The sequence below is a fragment of the Micromys minutus genome (genome assembly GCF_963924665.1).
Source record: "Micromys minutus genome assembly, chromosome: 1".
In the NCBI taxonomy this organism is placed as follows: domain Eukaryota; kingdom Metazoa; phylum Chordata; class Mammalia; order Rodentia; family Muridae; genus Micromys; species Micromys minutus.
Window position 1 is genome coordinate 123,948,070 of NC_137969.1, and position 18,042 is coordinate 123,966,111.

The 18,042-nt window shown below is 42.0% G+C and overlaps 1 protein-coding gene across 2 annotated transcripts in view; it reads right to left on the minus strand.

Moving 5' to 3' along the window:
• The window catches only part of ATP8A1 (ATPase phospholipid transporting 8A1), a 214,776-nt gene that overhangs the window by 115,659 nt on the left and 81,075 nt on the right, over positions 1 to 18,042 (minus strand). Inside the window, exons 14-18 of one of the 2 annotated variants that reach the window (XM_080910103.1) lie at positions 17,576 to 17,664; positions 13,225 to 13,269; positions 4,253 to 4,325; positions 2,328 to 2,433; positions 1,502 to 1,584 (exon numbers count right to left, since the gene is read on the minus strand). In XM_080910103.1, the coding sequence (XP_080766229.1) occupies positions 1,502 to 1,584; positions 2,328 to 2,433; positions 4,253 to 4,325; positions 13,225 to 13,269; positions 17,576 to 17,664 (396 nt within the window). The remainder of the gene's footprint in view (positions 1 to 1,501; positions 1,585 to 2,327; positions 2,434 to 4,252; positions 4,326 to 13,224; positions 13,270 to 17,575; positions 17,665 to 18,042) is intronic. The other variant, XM_080910104.1, reaches the window with a different exon arrangement.

Consider the following 18,042-nt stretch of genomic DNA (forward strand, 5'->3'; position numbering starts at 1 on the left):
GATGGATTCTGAGTGTCAGAGAAGCAGGGCTGAGCTCCAAACGAAGAGTGTGGGACTGAAATGCCAACAGACACAACTATCTGTTTGTGTGACTGTCCCAAGGTTACTAACTCATGAGCCCATGCCCAAGGAGTCAGAAAAAGAACATAAAACAATAAAAACTGTTAAAGCTTCATTTTTAGAAAATAATAGAAAAATGCATTTTTTTTAAAAAAAATTGAGTTAGGAAAGAAATAGAATTTAAAAAAATTTAAAGTTAAAAAAAAAAACCAAGTACAAAGATGTTTGTCTATGAACACAGTAGAAGCACTGATAATACTTTTCAAACTGGGATGTCATTTGCATTAAGGAAACACAGAAAGCATCAGTGCAAACTGTACAGTTTGATGAAGGGTCTGCCTGTGTAGACACCACCCTGTTGAAGATGCAGAGCATCTGACCCATAAATTCCCTTGCTCCATTTTCAATCAATATTTTCCCTGCCCCAAGGCAATCACTGTTCAAAATTCTATCTTTATAAATCATGTCTGCAAAACTTCCAGACAGAGTTGTAAAGGAGGCTTTCCTTGGTGTCCGGCAGTGCCCCTCTTCCACATAAAGGTTCCGCATTAAAGCAGAATCAGGAATTTACTCTTGCTCATTGCTTAGATTGGCATGTGGATCCCTGCCTGTTCTGCCTCTTCTGCTGACGTGCATTCTGCTTGTTTCTGGTTTGGGGAAACCATGGCTGCAGCCACTGTGAACACTCTGAGATAAGTCTTCAGTGGCCACAATCCTCCTTTCCTTCAGAGTAACTGAGACCCGAGTACGGATCAAGGTAGGCTTTTCTTTTTCAGAAAGCTCTTTAAAAATTCAGTAACATTTGCTTCTGTGACTATTTTAGCCTCTGCACTGGGAGCATTATCACGCCTCATTGTGTTTTCCCATGTTCTTGATGACTAGCCATGTAGCCTGTCATATCATGTGCCCTGTAGCTGCTTGGATATCACCCTCTGTCTCATGTATCTGTTTAGAACTGCCCACTTAAAAGCAGATCTTGAATAATTACTTCTCTGTCATTTGTTATTTGGAGACAGGGTCTCATGTAGCCCAGGCTGGCTCCGCACTCCAGATTCATCTGCTTCTTACCTCCCATGCCCTGGGGTAACAGGCTTGTATACTATGCCCACCCTTCTGGATACTTACATAACCAAAAATTTAATAATGTTTGAAATCTAGAGAAGAAATAAATGAGAGGATGATCCAGGGGCGGATAAAACTCCATTTAGTAGAAGAGAAAATCAGTAGATATGCCTAGTTCGGAAGAATCAATATTGTCTACCAAGCCTATTATCAGCCACAATTTTGTTAAGTGTTTAAAGAACCGGACGAAGGGCGACCGTGGTGCTCCAGAATAGGAAACATCAGTTTCACTGTAATCTCTTCCTTCCTGCCTTTGTCTCTGAAGCTGCAGGAATGCATCACACAGGTTCAAAAAGCCCTCAAATCACAATCGACTTACCGAATCTATGATGACAGAGTCAGGAGTCCTTCCAGTGAAGACAAAATTCAACTGCTTGGCAGCTCTGACCAGTGCGCCCTCGTCTGTGGCAGGGAACAGGGGAAAGAAATAGAGGACAGAAAAGTATAACATTTGCAAATAGAAAGGCACTGACAGTTTTCTGCTTGGTTAAAATGTCTTCTTATATTCTGAAAGCCAATGTCTTATGTGTATGATGACACCAGAGGATGAGCATCATGTCCCCGAACATGTCAGTTATCCACCACTGTCAGTCACCCGCTGTCAGTCATTCACTGTCAGTCACCAGCTGTCAGTCACCTGCTGTCAGTCACCCGCTGTCAGTCATTCACCGGCCCCTGAAAGTGCAGCTTGAAAAGATCCCTTCCTCAAGCATATGCTTGAGAACACTGCTCTCCAAACAAAAGTCAGGAAGTCTCTCCACATAATATCCTTTCCCCCTAAAGGTTGACTTAGTTCCAGGACCTGGGGAGCTGAACCACTTACAGTACACAGAGGCTTAGTTCATTTCAGCTGCTTTCCTCACTGCGCTACAAATCTTGCCACTGCTGAGAGGGATAAGAAGACAGACAGACTCTTTCTCTCTCATACACACACACACACACACACACACACACACACACACACACACACACACACACACTCTTAATCCTACCTGAAGCCAAGTTTCGAATTAGGATTTTTAAAATATGAAAACATAATTTGGTTATGTTCCATTTTTAAATTAAATTGAAAATTTAAGATCCATAACACCAAATTTCAGAACAATTTCCTTCAGAAAAATACCCCAGAGGTGCTTCCTGTGTACCTGGCGAGGCTGCCTGATAAATGATCCTCTCCCCTTCTCTCTCAGGTACAGCTGTGTGGCAGACGGCCATCATTGTGAGAAACTCACAGATGATAGGTGCGGTTGGCTGTGGGAAGTAAACACACCATTCACCCCTTTATTCAAACATCTAAGGGCAGAAATGGTACTTCACGGCCAGGGATTACGAGTACAGCTGGGAAGCGCTGGGGGTGGGATCACAGCCAGCATGTATTACGAAGAAAACCTACTTAGGACTCAACTTACTCATTGTTGTACTTCCTCATCCATTCTATAAACATTTGTTTAAAGTGAGTGTTTGCTTCTAAATAGATATGGTAGAAGAAGAAGATGAATTTGGTCTTTAGAGGACAGAAGAGATATTTAAAATCTTCACTTGCTTGTTTGTAATTTCTAGCCACACTTAAATTTCAGGCATCTAGCCTTTAAGTAGGAATGATGATGTGTGTGTCTCTCTGTAATGGCTTCCCTCTCCCCCAAAATGGCTACCTTAACCCAGTACAGTGTGTGTGTGTGTGTGTGTGTGTGTGTGTGTGTGTGTTTATATGTATATATTACAAACAATTACTGAGCATTATCAACTCTTGGGGCATGAGGGAAGCTGATCCTCTCTGTAAGCATCTCAGATCTGGTGAGAAAAGAACCTAGACACTAAATATTAGACATCTTCATGTCTGGCCTCTGGAGGGGAATATCATTCAAGTGAATAAGAAAAACAATGTGTGCCTATGTTCATATAACCTCCAGTGATAAGGTAAACTAACTGAAAAGATTAGATCAGGTTACGGAAACAAAACCTGCTTATGCTAAGAGAGTGGACGAAGCTCGGGTGGCCCCAGCCACACGATGCTTACATGTAGGGAGACAGAGCGGACATTTGTGACAGTGTTGTTTATATACAGCATGCTAAGGATCGCAAAGAGAACATGCAAATGTCATGTGAGGAGACAGCAGTTGGTGGCTGGTCATGAGAGATGAAGATGGATGTGTGGAAGAACCGAGCATAGGGAATTCCACCAGGACGAACAGCACATAAATAGTAAGGCCCGGAGGAGAAAAGATGGAAGTGTTTGCAAAACTGAAAGAAGGCCTCTGGAGAAAGAAAGGAAGACATTGCTCAAGGCAGAGTGTAGGTCGGGGCTACATCAGGAGACTCTGTGAAAGATGGCAGAAGCCAGGGAGCAAATGTGATTTGCATTCCAGGCAGCATCAGTTAAATAAAGATGCAAACCAGGAGCTGGGGAGAGAACTGAGGCAGCAGTATGTGCGTGCGGGGCGGTGACGGTCTGAGCAGGGGAAACGTAGGTAAGAGTTAACCCCAGAAGGTACTCCAGCTGGGTTCTAAGTCAGTGCTAAGATGGGCAGGTGCCCTCTTACCAACAGAGCTAAGCCATATCTGTAAGATACCTTGATGGGAAGAGAGGCATTCTCTAACACTGTAAGCAAGGAAGACATTTTGCCTGATGATATAACATCTTGTGTTTTAGTTTCATTTAATTTTTTGGGGGGGGGTATTTTAAACAGAGTCTTCACTGACACTTACATATTTTTATTGCTCAGCTCCCATTTGTCATCTCAACAATACTTTTGTTTCTACTTCAGGTTTCTCCCCACTCTGTCCTCTATATACTTTTCAGTTTTCTTCCAGTTTTAATAATGTTTAAATACGGCGTAGTCTAAAAATATCCCAACTCCCCCTCCTACTTGGTGGTGGTGGGGGAACAGAAAATTGACTCAATACAATCACAGCAGAGAATCCTTCAAATCTAGGGAAAGACATAAAATAAAACAAATCTAAGAACAGTTCATACATGTAAAACTATGAGGGGAATAACCATGAAGGGAACCTGAGGAAGAGCCATTAGTCCTCATCCCCTAGGGACAGAAAACACTCTGACGTCACTTACATGGTTATTCTGGAGATTTTCCAGCAACGAGGGGTCATTGAAGGTTTTTTCATCTCCAAACTGTGAGCTCTGCCTGAAGGGGAGAAATAAAGCAAAGTTGGTTCACTTACACAGGACTTCTCACCTACTTCTAGTGGTGAGTGGTTACGCTCAAGACTTTCCAACACTTGATTTCATGACTGTCTTTGAAAAAAGTTATTCTAAATATTAATAAAATTATTAAAATTGTTTTGCTTTGGCCATATGGGAACTCCTAATGTGTAGTGACAAATACAAATGGCCATATGAGATGCAAAATGTGAGCAATAAATTATTTACATAGTTTGTCAACAATTATAAACATGTAGAAGAACACTTTGGAGCTTGTCATATTGTCCTAGACAGAAAGGGAAACAACCAGGAACCTGTACGGTATGTGCATTGTGGTTGGGTCTTACCTTAACAAATTGTGCACTTTGCTTGGAACAAACAGAATCTACTGTAATTATCTAGCCCATTTAACATTAATCTCATGACCATGCATTAAAAAAAAAATCAAACCAAGGAACATTTAAGTAGGCATATCAAAATATTTCAAAGTAGCTTTGAAGTGCACCTTGAAAATAAACACATGACCCCCCCATTTTATTTTCCTGTCCAGAAGATTTAGAATTTACTGAGGAAAAAAAAAACCTTTCTAGGAAATAAGTAATTGCAGTTTAGAAGTTTTTAATCATAATTTACTTGTGAGCTACAGAGTTTTGACAATTTTAATATGCCAAGATTCAAGGCTTTTCTTCTTGTTTTAAAACCACAAGCCTGGAAAAAAGACCATAGAAGAAAGCAGAAGAGAAAGTAACCAGTACCTTTCCCACAACTGACGAAGTAAATTGATGACTGCAATACCACATGGTTTCCTCTATGTAAATATCAATGTTTGGCCTGATCACTATCAAGATTATGTAAGACATCTGTTATCAGGTTGTAGTAAAGGATTCTCAAAACCATCACTGGTCCTATTGGTTAAGCATGGGAATCCAGTAACTTCTAAATGACACCATCAGTGGGTAGATAGAAAAGTCAATGTTTTCTTAAAAATATCATCATTTATAAAAAAGGGTTTTACTCTTGGAACTGGTGAGCTAACTCAGTGGGGAGAGGCACTTGATGCTAAACCTGATGGCCTGAGACTGGTCCCTGGGACTCCCAGACAGAAGGCAAGAACTGACTCTACAGTCTGTCCTCTGACCTCCATAGCCACAGCAAGGTACATCCCTTTCCAGACAAGAAATGGATGTAGATAAAACAAATTTGGTGGATGGAGGGAGGGAACTGGGTGAAAGAAGGGGTGGGGAGGGGAAATGAGGTAGGGATCAGGTGTGGAGAGCACAGGAGTAGGGGATGGGGTGGGAAGAGAGGACTGGCAGAGAGAACAGAAATCAGTATATGTGTGGCAGATTTCTGGGATGAGCCAGAGACCTGGGATGGGGGAGGCTCCTAGGAGTCTATGGGGTGACACTAGCTCAGACTCCTAGCAGTTGGGGGCATGGAGACTGAAGAGGCCACCTCCTGTAGCCAGGTGGAAATCCCAGTGGAAGGGGTGGGTGCCAACCCACCCACAAAACCTTTGACCTCACATCTGTCCTGCCTATAGGATTTGCAGGGATAAAGATGGAGCACGGACTGAGGGAACCAATGACTGGCTGAACTTGAGACCCATCCCATGGGAGAGAGCCAACCCTGACACTATCAATGAAACTCTGCTTCAGTGGCAGAGGGGAACCTAGCTTCACCCAGCAGCAGATGAAAAAAGATGCAGAGGGACCACAGCCAAACTGGAGCTCAGGGAGTCTTGTGGAAGGATGGGGAAGGATTGAGGGATCTGGAGGGGTCTAGGACATCATGAGAAAACCTACAGGGCAAACAACCTGGGTCTACTGGGGCTCACAGAGACTGAACCACCAGCCAAGGAGCATGGGTGGGCTGGACCTACAGCCTTTACATATTTGTGTGGTCTTCATGCAGGCCCCCTAATAATAACAATTGGAGTGGGGCTGCCTTTGTCTCTCTTGCCAGCCAAGTCTAACCAATAATACTTATCATTCAATCACATTCTCATTCATTCATTCACTCATTCATTCATATCTACTAGGTAAGTATATAACCAATGAGCTACAGATTTCTTTACTTAAATTTCAAAATTCTCCTCAAACTAAGACAATCAGAAAGTAAAAAGAAAACAGAATACAAGAGCAGAGAACCCAGGAAAGCATGCCCCACATGCTCTGGCAAGTATATATAATGAAGAGAGGGAAAAAGAAGAAATATAAAAAGTTATGCTTTTATGAGTAAGGCCTTAGACAGGAGGGCAGGCTTCACAGGTACACAGGGGCAACCTGACTGTACAGGGAGCCCACATGTGGGAAAGAAAGGGAATAATTTCCCATTCGTTTCTTTAGCATGACTGAAGGCGACCCACCCTTCAGGTGACTGCCCCACTGGGTCAGCTCTTGAGGGAAGACACCATGGCTGGTCTCCACCCAAATGGGAGATTTCATTTTATTGACCAGAAGGAACTAGCTTTCTCTTAGGGTTCCTCAAGGTCTTCAGGAACAACATCAGAAATAAACAAAGATACCACCTAATGAACGTGTGTCATCCACAGGACAGACACTGTACAGAAGAAGCCTTTGTCTGCAGGGTATGAAAAAGTATTAAATAAAAAGTTGATACAACCAATATGTGCTTTCTTTAAAAACGTGAGACAGATGCATGCTTACTGTAGAATAATTCTACAATAAAATACATACATCCACAATTGATCACTTTGGTTACATTTGGAAAGAGTAATTGAAGTATGTAAGAGAGAGGAGAGAGGAGAAAATCTTTTTAAACTCTCTTTGAAGTTGCTACATTAGTGAATTTAGCCTGAAGACAGTCACAACCTCTATAGTAGTCACTTGAATTATATACATATATGACATGAACCCAAAATGTACACACCATGTTCATACACACCTCATGCACATGAACAAAGGCACAAGCTGTGGTCTACACGATCTTATTCTTAAAAAGTCACCATTTCAGTGAGAAGAGGAAACAGGTTACTTTACTCTCTGAGTAGAAAGGGCAAACTTAAAAGGAACACTACAGAGGTCCTCAGTACACAGGACTGTGTTTAACTACACAAAATGCTACAGATGTGCACACATAGGTGCACAGAGAAGTATTCGTTTTACTTTGGTTTTGTCTAAGAGATAATGTCATGACAGCGCCGGCTGTCCTGGTACTGTATCCTGTGCTAGCTACTGTATTCTGGTAATCCTCCTGCCTCAACCTTCTACGTTCCAGGATTGTAAGCATGCGTCATTGTCTTGGGCTTAGAACTCAGGGTTAATGAGATGAGAACACACAATTTTCAACATGAATGTAAATATTTTCATTTAATAAAATTAGAATCCTCCAGGCAAGTTTTAGCAGACAGAATTCAGGTTCTGTGTTTTATATATATTCAGAATATGGGTAGAGAATATAGGGCCATCAAGACAACTTTTCTGAGTGTGACAAAATAAAGAATTTGAACATGAGTGGAGACAAGGGTTTTGAAGACCATTTTCCTTGATTTAATGCAACTGTGTGTGAACAAAGAGACAGCGTGTTCCTAGCATCCTATGCATCGACTTTTGTATCCAGCTACCTGCAGGACTATTGTTGAGGTGACCCTATTTTTGCCAGGAGTATACCAGGACAAGTGTGTTCCTTAATTCAGGCCAGACTGGAAGGGACCTATGTTCTTTTTGGTTCCATCTCCAAACTCAACACATAGTCTAGCACAGTAATTATTCACATGTGGGTTGTGACCCCTTTAGAGGTCCAACAGCCCTTTCATGGTGGGGTTATGTATTGGATATCCTGAATATCACATATTTACTTTGTAATTATAAAAGTGGCAAGATGACAGTTATGAAGTCTCAACAAAGATAATTTTATTGTTGAGGGTCACTGCAACGTGAGGAGCTGTATAAAAGGGCCGCAGCATTACAAAGATTGAGAGCCTCTGGTCTAGTCATCTTTCCCCAGGAAGAGTTGTACAGCAGGTTCCTCTAGCCATAGGTTGAAAGGCAAACTGTCCTCTAGATTCATGCCTCTCTAGGAACAGCCGCTCTTGGACCCTGCTTAACCTCCAATTCCTGCTATTCCCAGCCTTTCTGACTATAGTCCAGTCATTCTCCCATGACCACATATGTCCCTGTCTCAAGTCCCTGGAGAGATGAGTTTTCTTCTTGTGTTCTAGAATTTTGCTTAGTGCATAGCTTCTGGGATGGGGTAAGGTTTGGATCCAAGACTGATATAGCCCTTGGGTGGTTACTTTTGGTTCTCACATGCAGGGAACCTGCCCAGGGGATGCTATAATGTGACCTCGGGCCTTCCTCCTAAGGAGCCTTTACGGGAAGCTCATGCTCTCCCTGCTCTTGGCCAACCTCTTTGCATTCTCATCCACTCTCTGGCTCTGTGCCGTTCTTTCTTTCCACCCCTCCTGGGATCTTTCACAAACTGGCTTGCTTAGAGTCAGGAGTGTGTTTTAGATCTTGGACCACTAGGTGGCAGGCCCTCTCTTCACACCTCTGCTCTAGCCCAGCTTTCTCCTGCTCCAAATGAAACAGGCTCTGAAAGGAGACTTCTGGCAGGTTTTGTTTGTTTGTTTGTTTTGTTTTGTTTTGTTTTTTTAGCCCATGAGGACCACAGGGCAAGGTCTCTAGCCACGGTGAGATTACTGCCATATAGGTGATGCTGTCAGGTGAAATTGTATAGAAACATGGGAACACTGCTAATCATTATCCCATAAGATCAGGACTGACTCTTGGCTTTTTAAAAAGCAGTGATCTGGCTGCTGGGGCAGAAAGCCCTTCATCCAAGGACACATTCTAACAGAAAAAGCTGCATCATAATTACCTGGTGGCCATTATCACAGACAGGCAGAGTCTCAGCTCTGGGAGGATGCATCTTTCTATTCAAAGGGTTCAGTTTTAAAATGATCAAGTCTCAGTCCCAGGAGAAAGGTGTATTTTTCTCATTTTAATACTTCCATGACTTGGTGTGGATTAAAACACCACCACCATCTGTCTTGGGGTCTCTTCTGGTTTGGAGGCTGGGTGAACCCTAGCCACTGATGCGTATCCCCTGATCATGTGATAAACCGGATAGCGCTTGCACAATGCGACAGCCTGAACAAGTTCACAGCCCACCCTACGGCCACCATGCAGAGGTTGGTTTCCTGATCCGTGACACATCTTCCAGACAACCGGAAGCAGAACTCCCCCAAAAAGACAGTGGGTAGGGTAGCCTGTTTGGTCAGCATCCTCTCTGACTCAGGGGTTGACCCTTTCCTTAACCTACTGAACGTGCATTTGAAGGGCTTTCTGGCCCCAGCAGTCAGAGTACCATTTGCTAAGAGTCTGCACCTCCAGGTTTTTAAAGGCCCTGTTCATCTGGAGTCCAAACTGCTTGCTTGTAGATTTAATTTTTAGTCAGCGTAGTTAAGTCCAAGAATTTGAATGGGAGATTAAATGCACCATTTTGGTTAGATAATTGGTTGCTTTTGATCAAAGCAACGAGACTGAGTTCCCTGGGTGACTGTAAGCATTTCTGAAGGCAATTACAAAAGAGGGGTTCTAAAATACTGTGTGAAAGTCTGCACTGCCAACTAACAGAGCCTGCCAGGGGGACGACTCTGAAGACTGCCGCTAACGTAGATGGATCAGATCTCATTGTTAGAGGGGCAGGCCTGGAGGAATGCTTCAGCCAGCCTACCCTCTCCAGCAGAATAAATAAACGCCACTCACTCCACACATAATTATAGGGTAGGTGAACTGAAGAAATCGCCAAGCAGAAAAGAGAACTAGTCCAACCTGCAGATGCTATGACATGCAGGGCCAGCATCTGCATGGCATCCCTTGGGAGATTGACCCCATTGTCATTTACTAGAAAATCAGTGAGAAGATCAAGTAGTTAAAAAAGCAAACAAAACAAAACTATCTACTTAAATTTGCGTCAGAATAATAAGGGTAGAAATGCACAGAAGGGACACAGTCGGCCCAGAGCACATACCGCTAAAATAACTGGCAGGACATCTATTCATCCTGTTACTATATAAATTTTCCAAAATAAGTTTTGGGTTTTTTTAAAAGAGAAAAATGGTTATGAATATATGTGGTTTTTGAAAGTAATCACGTGAACGTTATAAGTACACAGATGTTTTCTCTCTAGTCCTAACATTAATATTCTCAATGTAGATGACATTTTTAATAGAAAAAAAATTAGTCTCCAAGTTTCCATGTTGGTTGATGGTTTTTGGTAACAACAGGAAAACAATGTCAATTTTGGAGTTAGTAACCGTGTACTGGGAAGTCATAATCTATGCAAGCCATTTATAGTAACACATTTTAGAGAATTTCAGCTATCACATACTGTTTAATGGCAAGTGTATATTTGAAAGGGTCTTTAGAATAGACCAAATATAAATACATAACCTACACCTGTGGGTTTTCCTGACATTTTTGGGGTGAGTGCCTTTTCAAGCAGGACACTTAGACAGACAGCAACAAGCTTGTAACATGGCGCTCAGTCTACTTCTCTTTATAAGACAACACTGACAAGTGGCCATTGAGGAGACGGCTCCAGAGTTCCAGTTCTAGAATCTTCCATGCTCTCTCCTCCTGGGGGCAGCAGTATGGAGACCCCGTCAGACACACAGAGCACAGGGCGCTGCCAAGGCCACAGTTGATCTCGGTTTTCTCAGCCACATAAAACCAGTTAGATGAGGCCAGGCAAATGCCAGGCCTTTAAAAGTATGGAGTCGTGTATGAGCTTCTGAGCTACCGTTCCTCAACTCAGCCAAATGGTAGATTGTATTATGTGCCTCTCCTTAACAACCTCAGCAATTTGACTGAAATAAAATGTTGAGTGAACTGAGAAGTGCTTGAGATGCAAAGCTATCCCATACTCCAGAGGAAGCATAAGTCCTTCAAGCCTACTCGAACACTCCTTTCAGAATCAGGCTAAGCCAGGGTTACCTCTGGCTCCCTCCCATGTCTGTTGATTGTGTTCTTGGGGAGACTACTCACAGGCTTCTCTCTATAAAAATCTATCAACTTGAAAATGATCGTGTCAGATACATGATGCAGACTGACAGCCACCAGTACCAGCTTTCTGGTTAGAACTTAGGTAACTGTCAAATTTTCCTACTGATTTAAGGGCTACTGGTGGCCACAGTCTTCCAATGAGTCTACTCAGGCAGTTAGTGACTTGTGTGAAGGACAGGTCAGGATCTGAATGTTAATGGTCAGAGTCCATAGCTCACATGCATAGCAGTCCACATAACCCTACACAGAACCTCAAAAAAAACAAAACAACCCTGTATCTTTACCTTTGCAAACCTACAGGTATAGACAGAGAACCCACATGTATAAACAAAGTGCTTTTTCCATAAAAGTGACAAGTGTGTTTCTTGGTGCACTTTAAGACTCAATGGTAAAGTGAAAATACATAATTTATGAAAAAGCTGGTATGTTTCATTTGAACTTAGATTTTCCCCAAAAAGATGCTTTCTGAAAAAAAATTACTTATGAGCAAGATAAATGACATCCCCTCTTTCCAACAGTAGTTAGTGCCCTGAAACAACCTCTGCTCAAAGTCTAATGTTTTAAAGGGTAAATGTTACACAAAGAAGAAAAACACAGGGAGGCTAAGAAAATGGAATCAATGTCTCTTAGAGAGATGTGTGTATCAATTCTATAGTACTTAACAGTGTTAAAATAGGTAAAACTTTCCTACAGACAAGCAGCATATAAAAAGACACACAGGTAGTAAAAAGCAAAAACCAAACAAACAAAAAGGCAGGTGGGGTTTATTCATGTGACACCTGACCTCAGGTCAAAGAGCATCTACAGTAAAGAAAGGCTTTAACTACAGAGTCATGGGACCAGATAGGTAGAAAAGTATGCCAGGCTAACTCAAGCAAAGAAAAAATGCTTGTGTGCTGGTTCTGTTCTTCGGGAGACTACACTGAGTGATGTGAAGTGGCAACTAGCTGTGAATGTGTGGAACGCTTTGTAATGAGCATGGTTGGTGGTACCGGACACATGAGTCAAACTTCTGCCTCCATGATCCTGGGTCTTATGAGGCTTTCTGAAAACTTTATCAAATCTCTGCTTGACTGAAATAAACCTCGGGTAGACTGAAAACTTCCTGTGTAACTAGAAATCAATGAAAAGTGGAAACACAAGTTGATTGCAAAGTACGTGAGGTTCAGACAAGTAGAAGCAGCCATAATTTCAAAATCACTGGCTTTAAAGAAACTTTACTTCCTCAGACTTTATTTGCCACAAAATCATGACAAATCACACAAGTAACAAAATACACTAAATTTCCCTCGATAAAAATGCAAATACACGGCTGAAAGGATTTAAATATGAAACAAAACAAAACAAAAAAAAGCCCCCAAAGCCCCCAAGCTTCCCATAGGAGTGAATGAAACTTATAATACGCTATCTTTGGTAAACCAATTACAGTACATTTACTGTTAATGTAAAAGGAAACTTGTAGCACCACTTGGGCATCGACCAGCATTATCTGGTCCATGGCAGCATTATCCACAAAATGGCAGAAGAGGGCAGTGCTGAGCTAAAAACATACACAAACTTGAATTGTGGCAGCTGAGAGTTCAAGGAGTTTTTCCTGCCTAGGCACTCTGGAATTAATCCCTACAGCCCTATAGATAAATAATATAAGACTCCAGCAACTTTTAAAGCTTTAGAATGTGTTTATAAGGGGTTTTGATAGAAAATCAAGCACACCCTGAGTTTAATACCCAGCACAGAGCATCATCACCAGACACCTGTGAAAATGGCTCCGGAGAGACCCTGGAAAGACTATTTACAAAGCAATACATCAGAAGCTTTCAAAGAGATCAGTGGAAGTACCACGTAGCTTACCATTCATCGGGCGAGCACCCATAATCCTCAGGTTCAGGGACATGGCTTCAAGAGGAGGGACAGAAAGAGAGGGAGAAAATAATCACAGAAAGGCTGGAAACATAAAACCATGGGTGAGGAAAGTACTGAGAGGCAGGTTTCTAGAAAGTCAAGAAAATGAATGTTTAGTTGGATCTGGAAGAATGGTGGTTAGTGGAGGGAGCAGAACATGAGGATTTATGGTAACCAGGTGGATTTACAAAGGTACCCCACACCCCAGAATCGACTGATGCACAGAAGTCAAAACTTAGTAATGGATATTTAAATTTAGCTGTTTAAACATAGGCTATAAAGCCAGCAAGAAGTCATCATTTATATTTATAACCAGAAGAACCTGTTTCAGTGACACAGACACGCTTGTCACCTGGGGCACCATTACACAGAAAAAAACAATCTGTTGTTTATTTTTCAGGAAGCTTTGACTTTCTTGACACAATAACTCCCTAAGAAGTTCGGTAAGAAGGGTACAGGTTAACTGTGTTTGTTTGATTAAATGGAGCCACTGATATTCAAAGTGGTCCACCCAGCAAATAGTTTTTAATCTTTAAAAACAAACAAACAAACAAACAAACAAACAAAAAAACCCCAAAAAATCAATCAATCAAACAAACAAACAAACAAAAAAACCCAGTTTCCATCAAAACTTTAATTTTATCCATTAGCCCATGAAATCTTGGGGAAATCACTTTGCATAGTTCATACAACGTACAACATACATGTCAGCACAGTCTCTTATTTCCTGATTCATTACAGTTGATGATTCAGCATTTCCACTTTCAGTGAGGAAGGGTTTAAAATGCAGAGATGGGTTTTGTTTTGTTTTTTGATAAGTACAATAAGCTGCTCAAAACTTAAAGAAGTCATTAGCATCCCAAACGAGTACCCAGCTCTTTTAACCTTGTCACAACAAGGTCTTCTACCTCTAACACGTTAAGTTTCCTCCAGGGATAAACAGCAATTACAGGAAAAGGGGTTCCCAAAGCTCACTTCTCTTCTCCACCAAAGGCTTGTGTTTACTATTCAAGAGGAAAAACTCACCCGGGCCATCTTAGGCTAGATTCCTACAAAAGGGGCTAGCCTGTGGCAATGTACTGTGGAAATGGGCTGCCGCTCCAGGGACAATCACTTATCATTACCCTCAAGGTCTAGCCCCAGCTCCAGGGCTGAACTGTTTCTAGAGAACTGGCAACTGACCAAGCAATGAACACCACAAGAAGGCCCTGCCAGCTTGCACTGGTATTGGGTCCCTGCTCACGGTTTCACACTAGCACTAGACCTAACTGCTTCCTAAGACAATGTTTAAACAGTCCCGGAGCACAAGGGCTCCAGTGCCTTCCTCTGAGTCTGCAACAGCCCTGGCAGAGCTAAGCACCATTCAGAGGGTGGTGGGCACCAGGTGACTTGTTTGCATGAGTTCCCATGATTGCAGCTCAGCAGCTCTAGTGTTGGCCAGACATCTGGCAACTGGCACAGGGACAAGACATGCCAGTGTGGTCATGTCTGCCTGGGGAGTTCACTTAAATTCATTCTCAGATCTGGGTTCGAGGATCACTCTGTCAGGAACTGTCTGTCCCTTGACCTTACTCATTAGACTACTTCACACCATCTGAGGCTCATACTGACTCTTGCCTCATATTAGGACTACTGTTGTATTATAATTAACGAATATCTATTAACCCCAGTTAGGCTGTGAACTCTGAGTGGGAACCATGCAAACTCTGCTTGATTATAAGGTTTCTACTACCTAATCAAAAGTCACCCCCCAGAAGGCAGATCAACATTTGTTGTTGCTAGGTGTATGGTAACTGTAAAGATTTTCCTGGGAGTCTCTCTTCTGGTTTGTAGAATTAGCTGATCTCCCACAAAACATGCATTTGTAAACAAAACATGCCCTGTAAACTATTGATATATTGTAGTCAGTATGGACACAGCTAGTGGGTGGCTCAGTGGTTAAGAGCACTGACTGCTCTTCCATAGGTTCTGAGTTCAATTCCCAGCAACCACATGGTGGCTCGCAACCATCTGTAATGGGATCTGATGTTCTCTTTTAGTGTGTCTGAGGACATCGACAGTGTACTTACATATAATAAATAAATCTTAAAAAAAGAATATTCATTCATTTATACTTCCCAAATGTCTGGTACCACAAAATAAAAATAGAGTAACAATAACAAAAAGTCATTCAGGTTGCTTAATAGACTGGTTTTCTGCCCCAGAGCTAGTCTACTCTAAATTGCTCATCTACAGGACATTAGGAAAAGGCTTCAAATCTGCACAGCTTTGAGAACTCTAGCCAGAGACCAGGGAGGTTCTTATCTATTGCCATAGCAATTAATTGTGGTGAACACAGGCATTTCCATAGTGTGTGCAACCTGTTACACTGTGGCTCTCCTAAAGGTTTAACAGTGTCATTTCTGCTTTGTAGCAAGATGAACAGACAGATAGAACTTTATTTTTATTTAATCATAACTTCCCTGGAAGATGATCTAAGGAAAAGAAAAAAAACCCATTAAGTTTAAACAGAGGCATCCCCACCACAAAATTGACTTCTGGGAGACAGTCGCTGCTGACAACGGTGTAGAAATCTTTGAGTTTTGTTGTCTGTCATGAAATTCAAACGGGGGAAGTTTGAGGCAAAGCTTAAGTGGAATGAGCTGTTATTAAAATTAAATTCTGGATGAAGCATTGGCATGAAACACATTCTGTTCCTAAAGAATCCCAGACTCACTGGACACAGAAAACTAACCTAAACTACACTGTCGGGACCTTGGAGGTGGGCTGGTTTTGCTCTTGATTGAGTCCCACAGAGCTAAGGACAGCCAAAAGGTAACTGTTTAAGGTCCCAAGAGGAAATCTCTATTTGTAAAGATAAACTACTGACATACTGTAGTCAGCACGGACACAGCTTGCTTTTGAGAATCTTCATTCAGTTTACACTAGTCAAAGGTCTGGTCCCATGAAATAAAAAGAAAATAACAGTAATAAAAAGTCAGCCAGGTTGCTTCATAGATGGTAGATGAGGTAGAATTCATACCTTACCTCTTCATTTCATTCTTAAGTTCTTACAAAGACATTCATTTCAGTGACAGTCTAATTGACCAGGGGTGGCATTTACTCAAATCCACGGGTCCTCACACACTGGTGCTTTAAGAAATTATGAACAGGCCAGGGAAGAGTTCTGCTTCAGCTCATATGGTCAGAGGCAATTAAAGTCCTGCGTTTAGCATATCAAAAACCCACAAAGAGGAGCCTTTACTATCTCTGGACTTTCTTCCCTCACTGTGCATGCACTTGAAGACAAAGAATGTGACTTCAATTCTCCCACTTGGGAACAATGCTGGGGAGGTTGGGAGAGAGCAATTTTGTCTCAGAAGAGGCTTCAGATAAAGAAACAAAACAACAAAACAAAAAAACCAAAAAACCCCAAACAAACAAAACCCAGCAAACTAGCAAGTCAGTCTCTGCAGTCTTTACAGTGTGGAAAAGCCGTCCAATCAGCTGTATCTACAAGTTACAGTCATTTTGAATCAAACTCTTTCCTGCCCTAAAGAAAAAACAAATCTCCACTCCTGTTTGCAGACACCGTGAGTAGGAATAATAATAAATTTAGTTGAATATATTTTCAACATTTTATGCTCCTTTCGCCCTGACTACTGCTTAAAAGTAAGAATGAAAATAGTGGGTATAAACTGCCCTGGCCTAAAGCAAGTGTGATAGAAGTGTTTACTTCCCCACAGAGGAGAGATGAAATGCAAAATTTGCTGATAAGGCTCAGGCTCAGGAAGGAGGGTATCTCTGAGTGGTGTAGGTATGCATACCTATAATGAGAAATAAATAAACGGATGCCACATCCAATCTGAAGGACAAAGTTCATCTTTGAAGATGTCCTTGTCCCTCCATCCCTTCATCCCAGCACCTGAATTTGACATAGTTCTCTGACTACAAACAGGAGAGGTGACCAAAGATAAAATGGGGGGTGGGGCTTGTCATCAAAGCAATGGCTTCCACTGAGGCCTCCTTCTGAGCTTTTTCCCACATCTATACTGCACCCTAACCTCAGGGAAAACAGTTTGTCCTTATCACCAGGACCACATGGAGACCTTCCCTAGCCCTAAACACTGGGAGACCCATCACAGTCAGTCTCTACCCAATATCACTCCAAGAAAAGCAAGAGCCACTGTAAAATACGCAATGCATCCTTCTTATGTAAAAGGACAAAACCCAAGCCCTCCCTGTGCAAGAATTTCCAACTCTTCCAGGCGGATGGGACCAAAGGTCTATTCTATACACCAGGAGGGAGGAAAGCGCTCACCCATAGGCCACGCCCGCAATGGTGCACTTCTTGAACTGCATCACGTTGCATGTCAGGGTCCCAGTCTTGTCAGAAAATATGTATTTAACCTACAAACAAGTTTTAAATTCTCATTAGTATTTCAAGGCTTTTAAACATCTATCTTGGGCTCTATGCATACCAGGCAGGTGCTCTACCAGTGAGCTCCAGCCGTTCTGCTCAGAAGTTTTTTTTTTTTTTTTTTTATAGAGGAGAGACAATGTACTTAATTGCACTTTCTTTAAAAGTCAGCTTTGTTCAACTGTGGTGTATATTAGTGCAGATTAAAAAAAAACTAGAGTTACAGAGGAATCTGCTTCAGGATATTTTGAATTTCCTCAGAAAAGGTTGCTACCGTTTGCAGACATACGCAGTACTAGGGACTCACCAGCATTTCTCAATATAACAAGCAATTCTAGGGTAGGCAATAGCTTGTGCACCTCACTTCA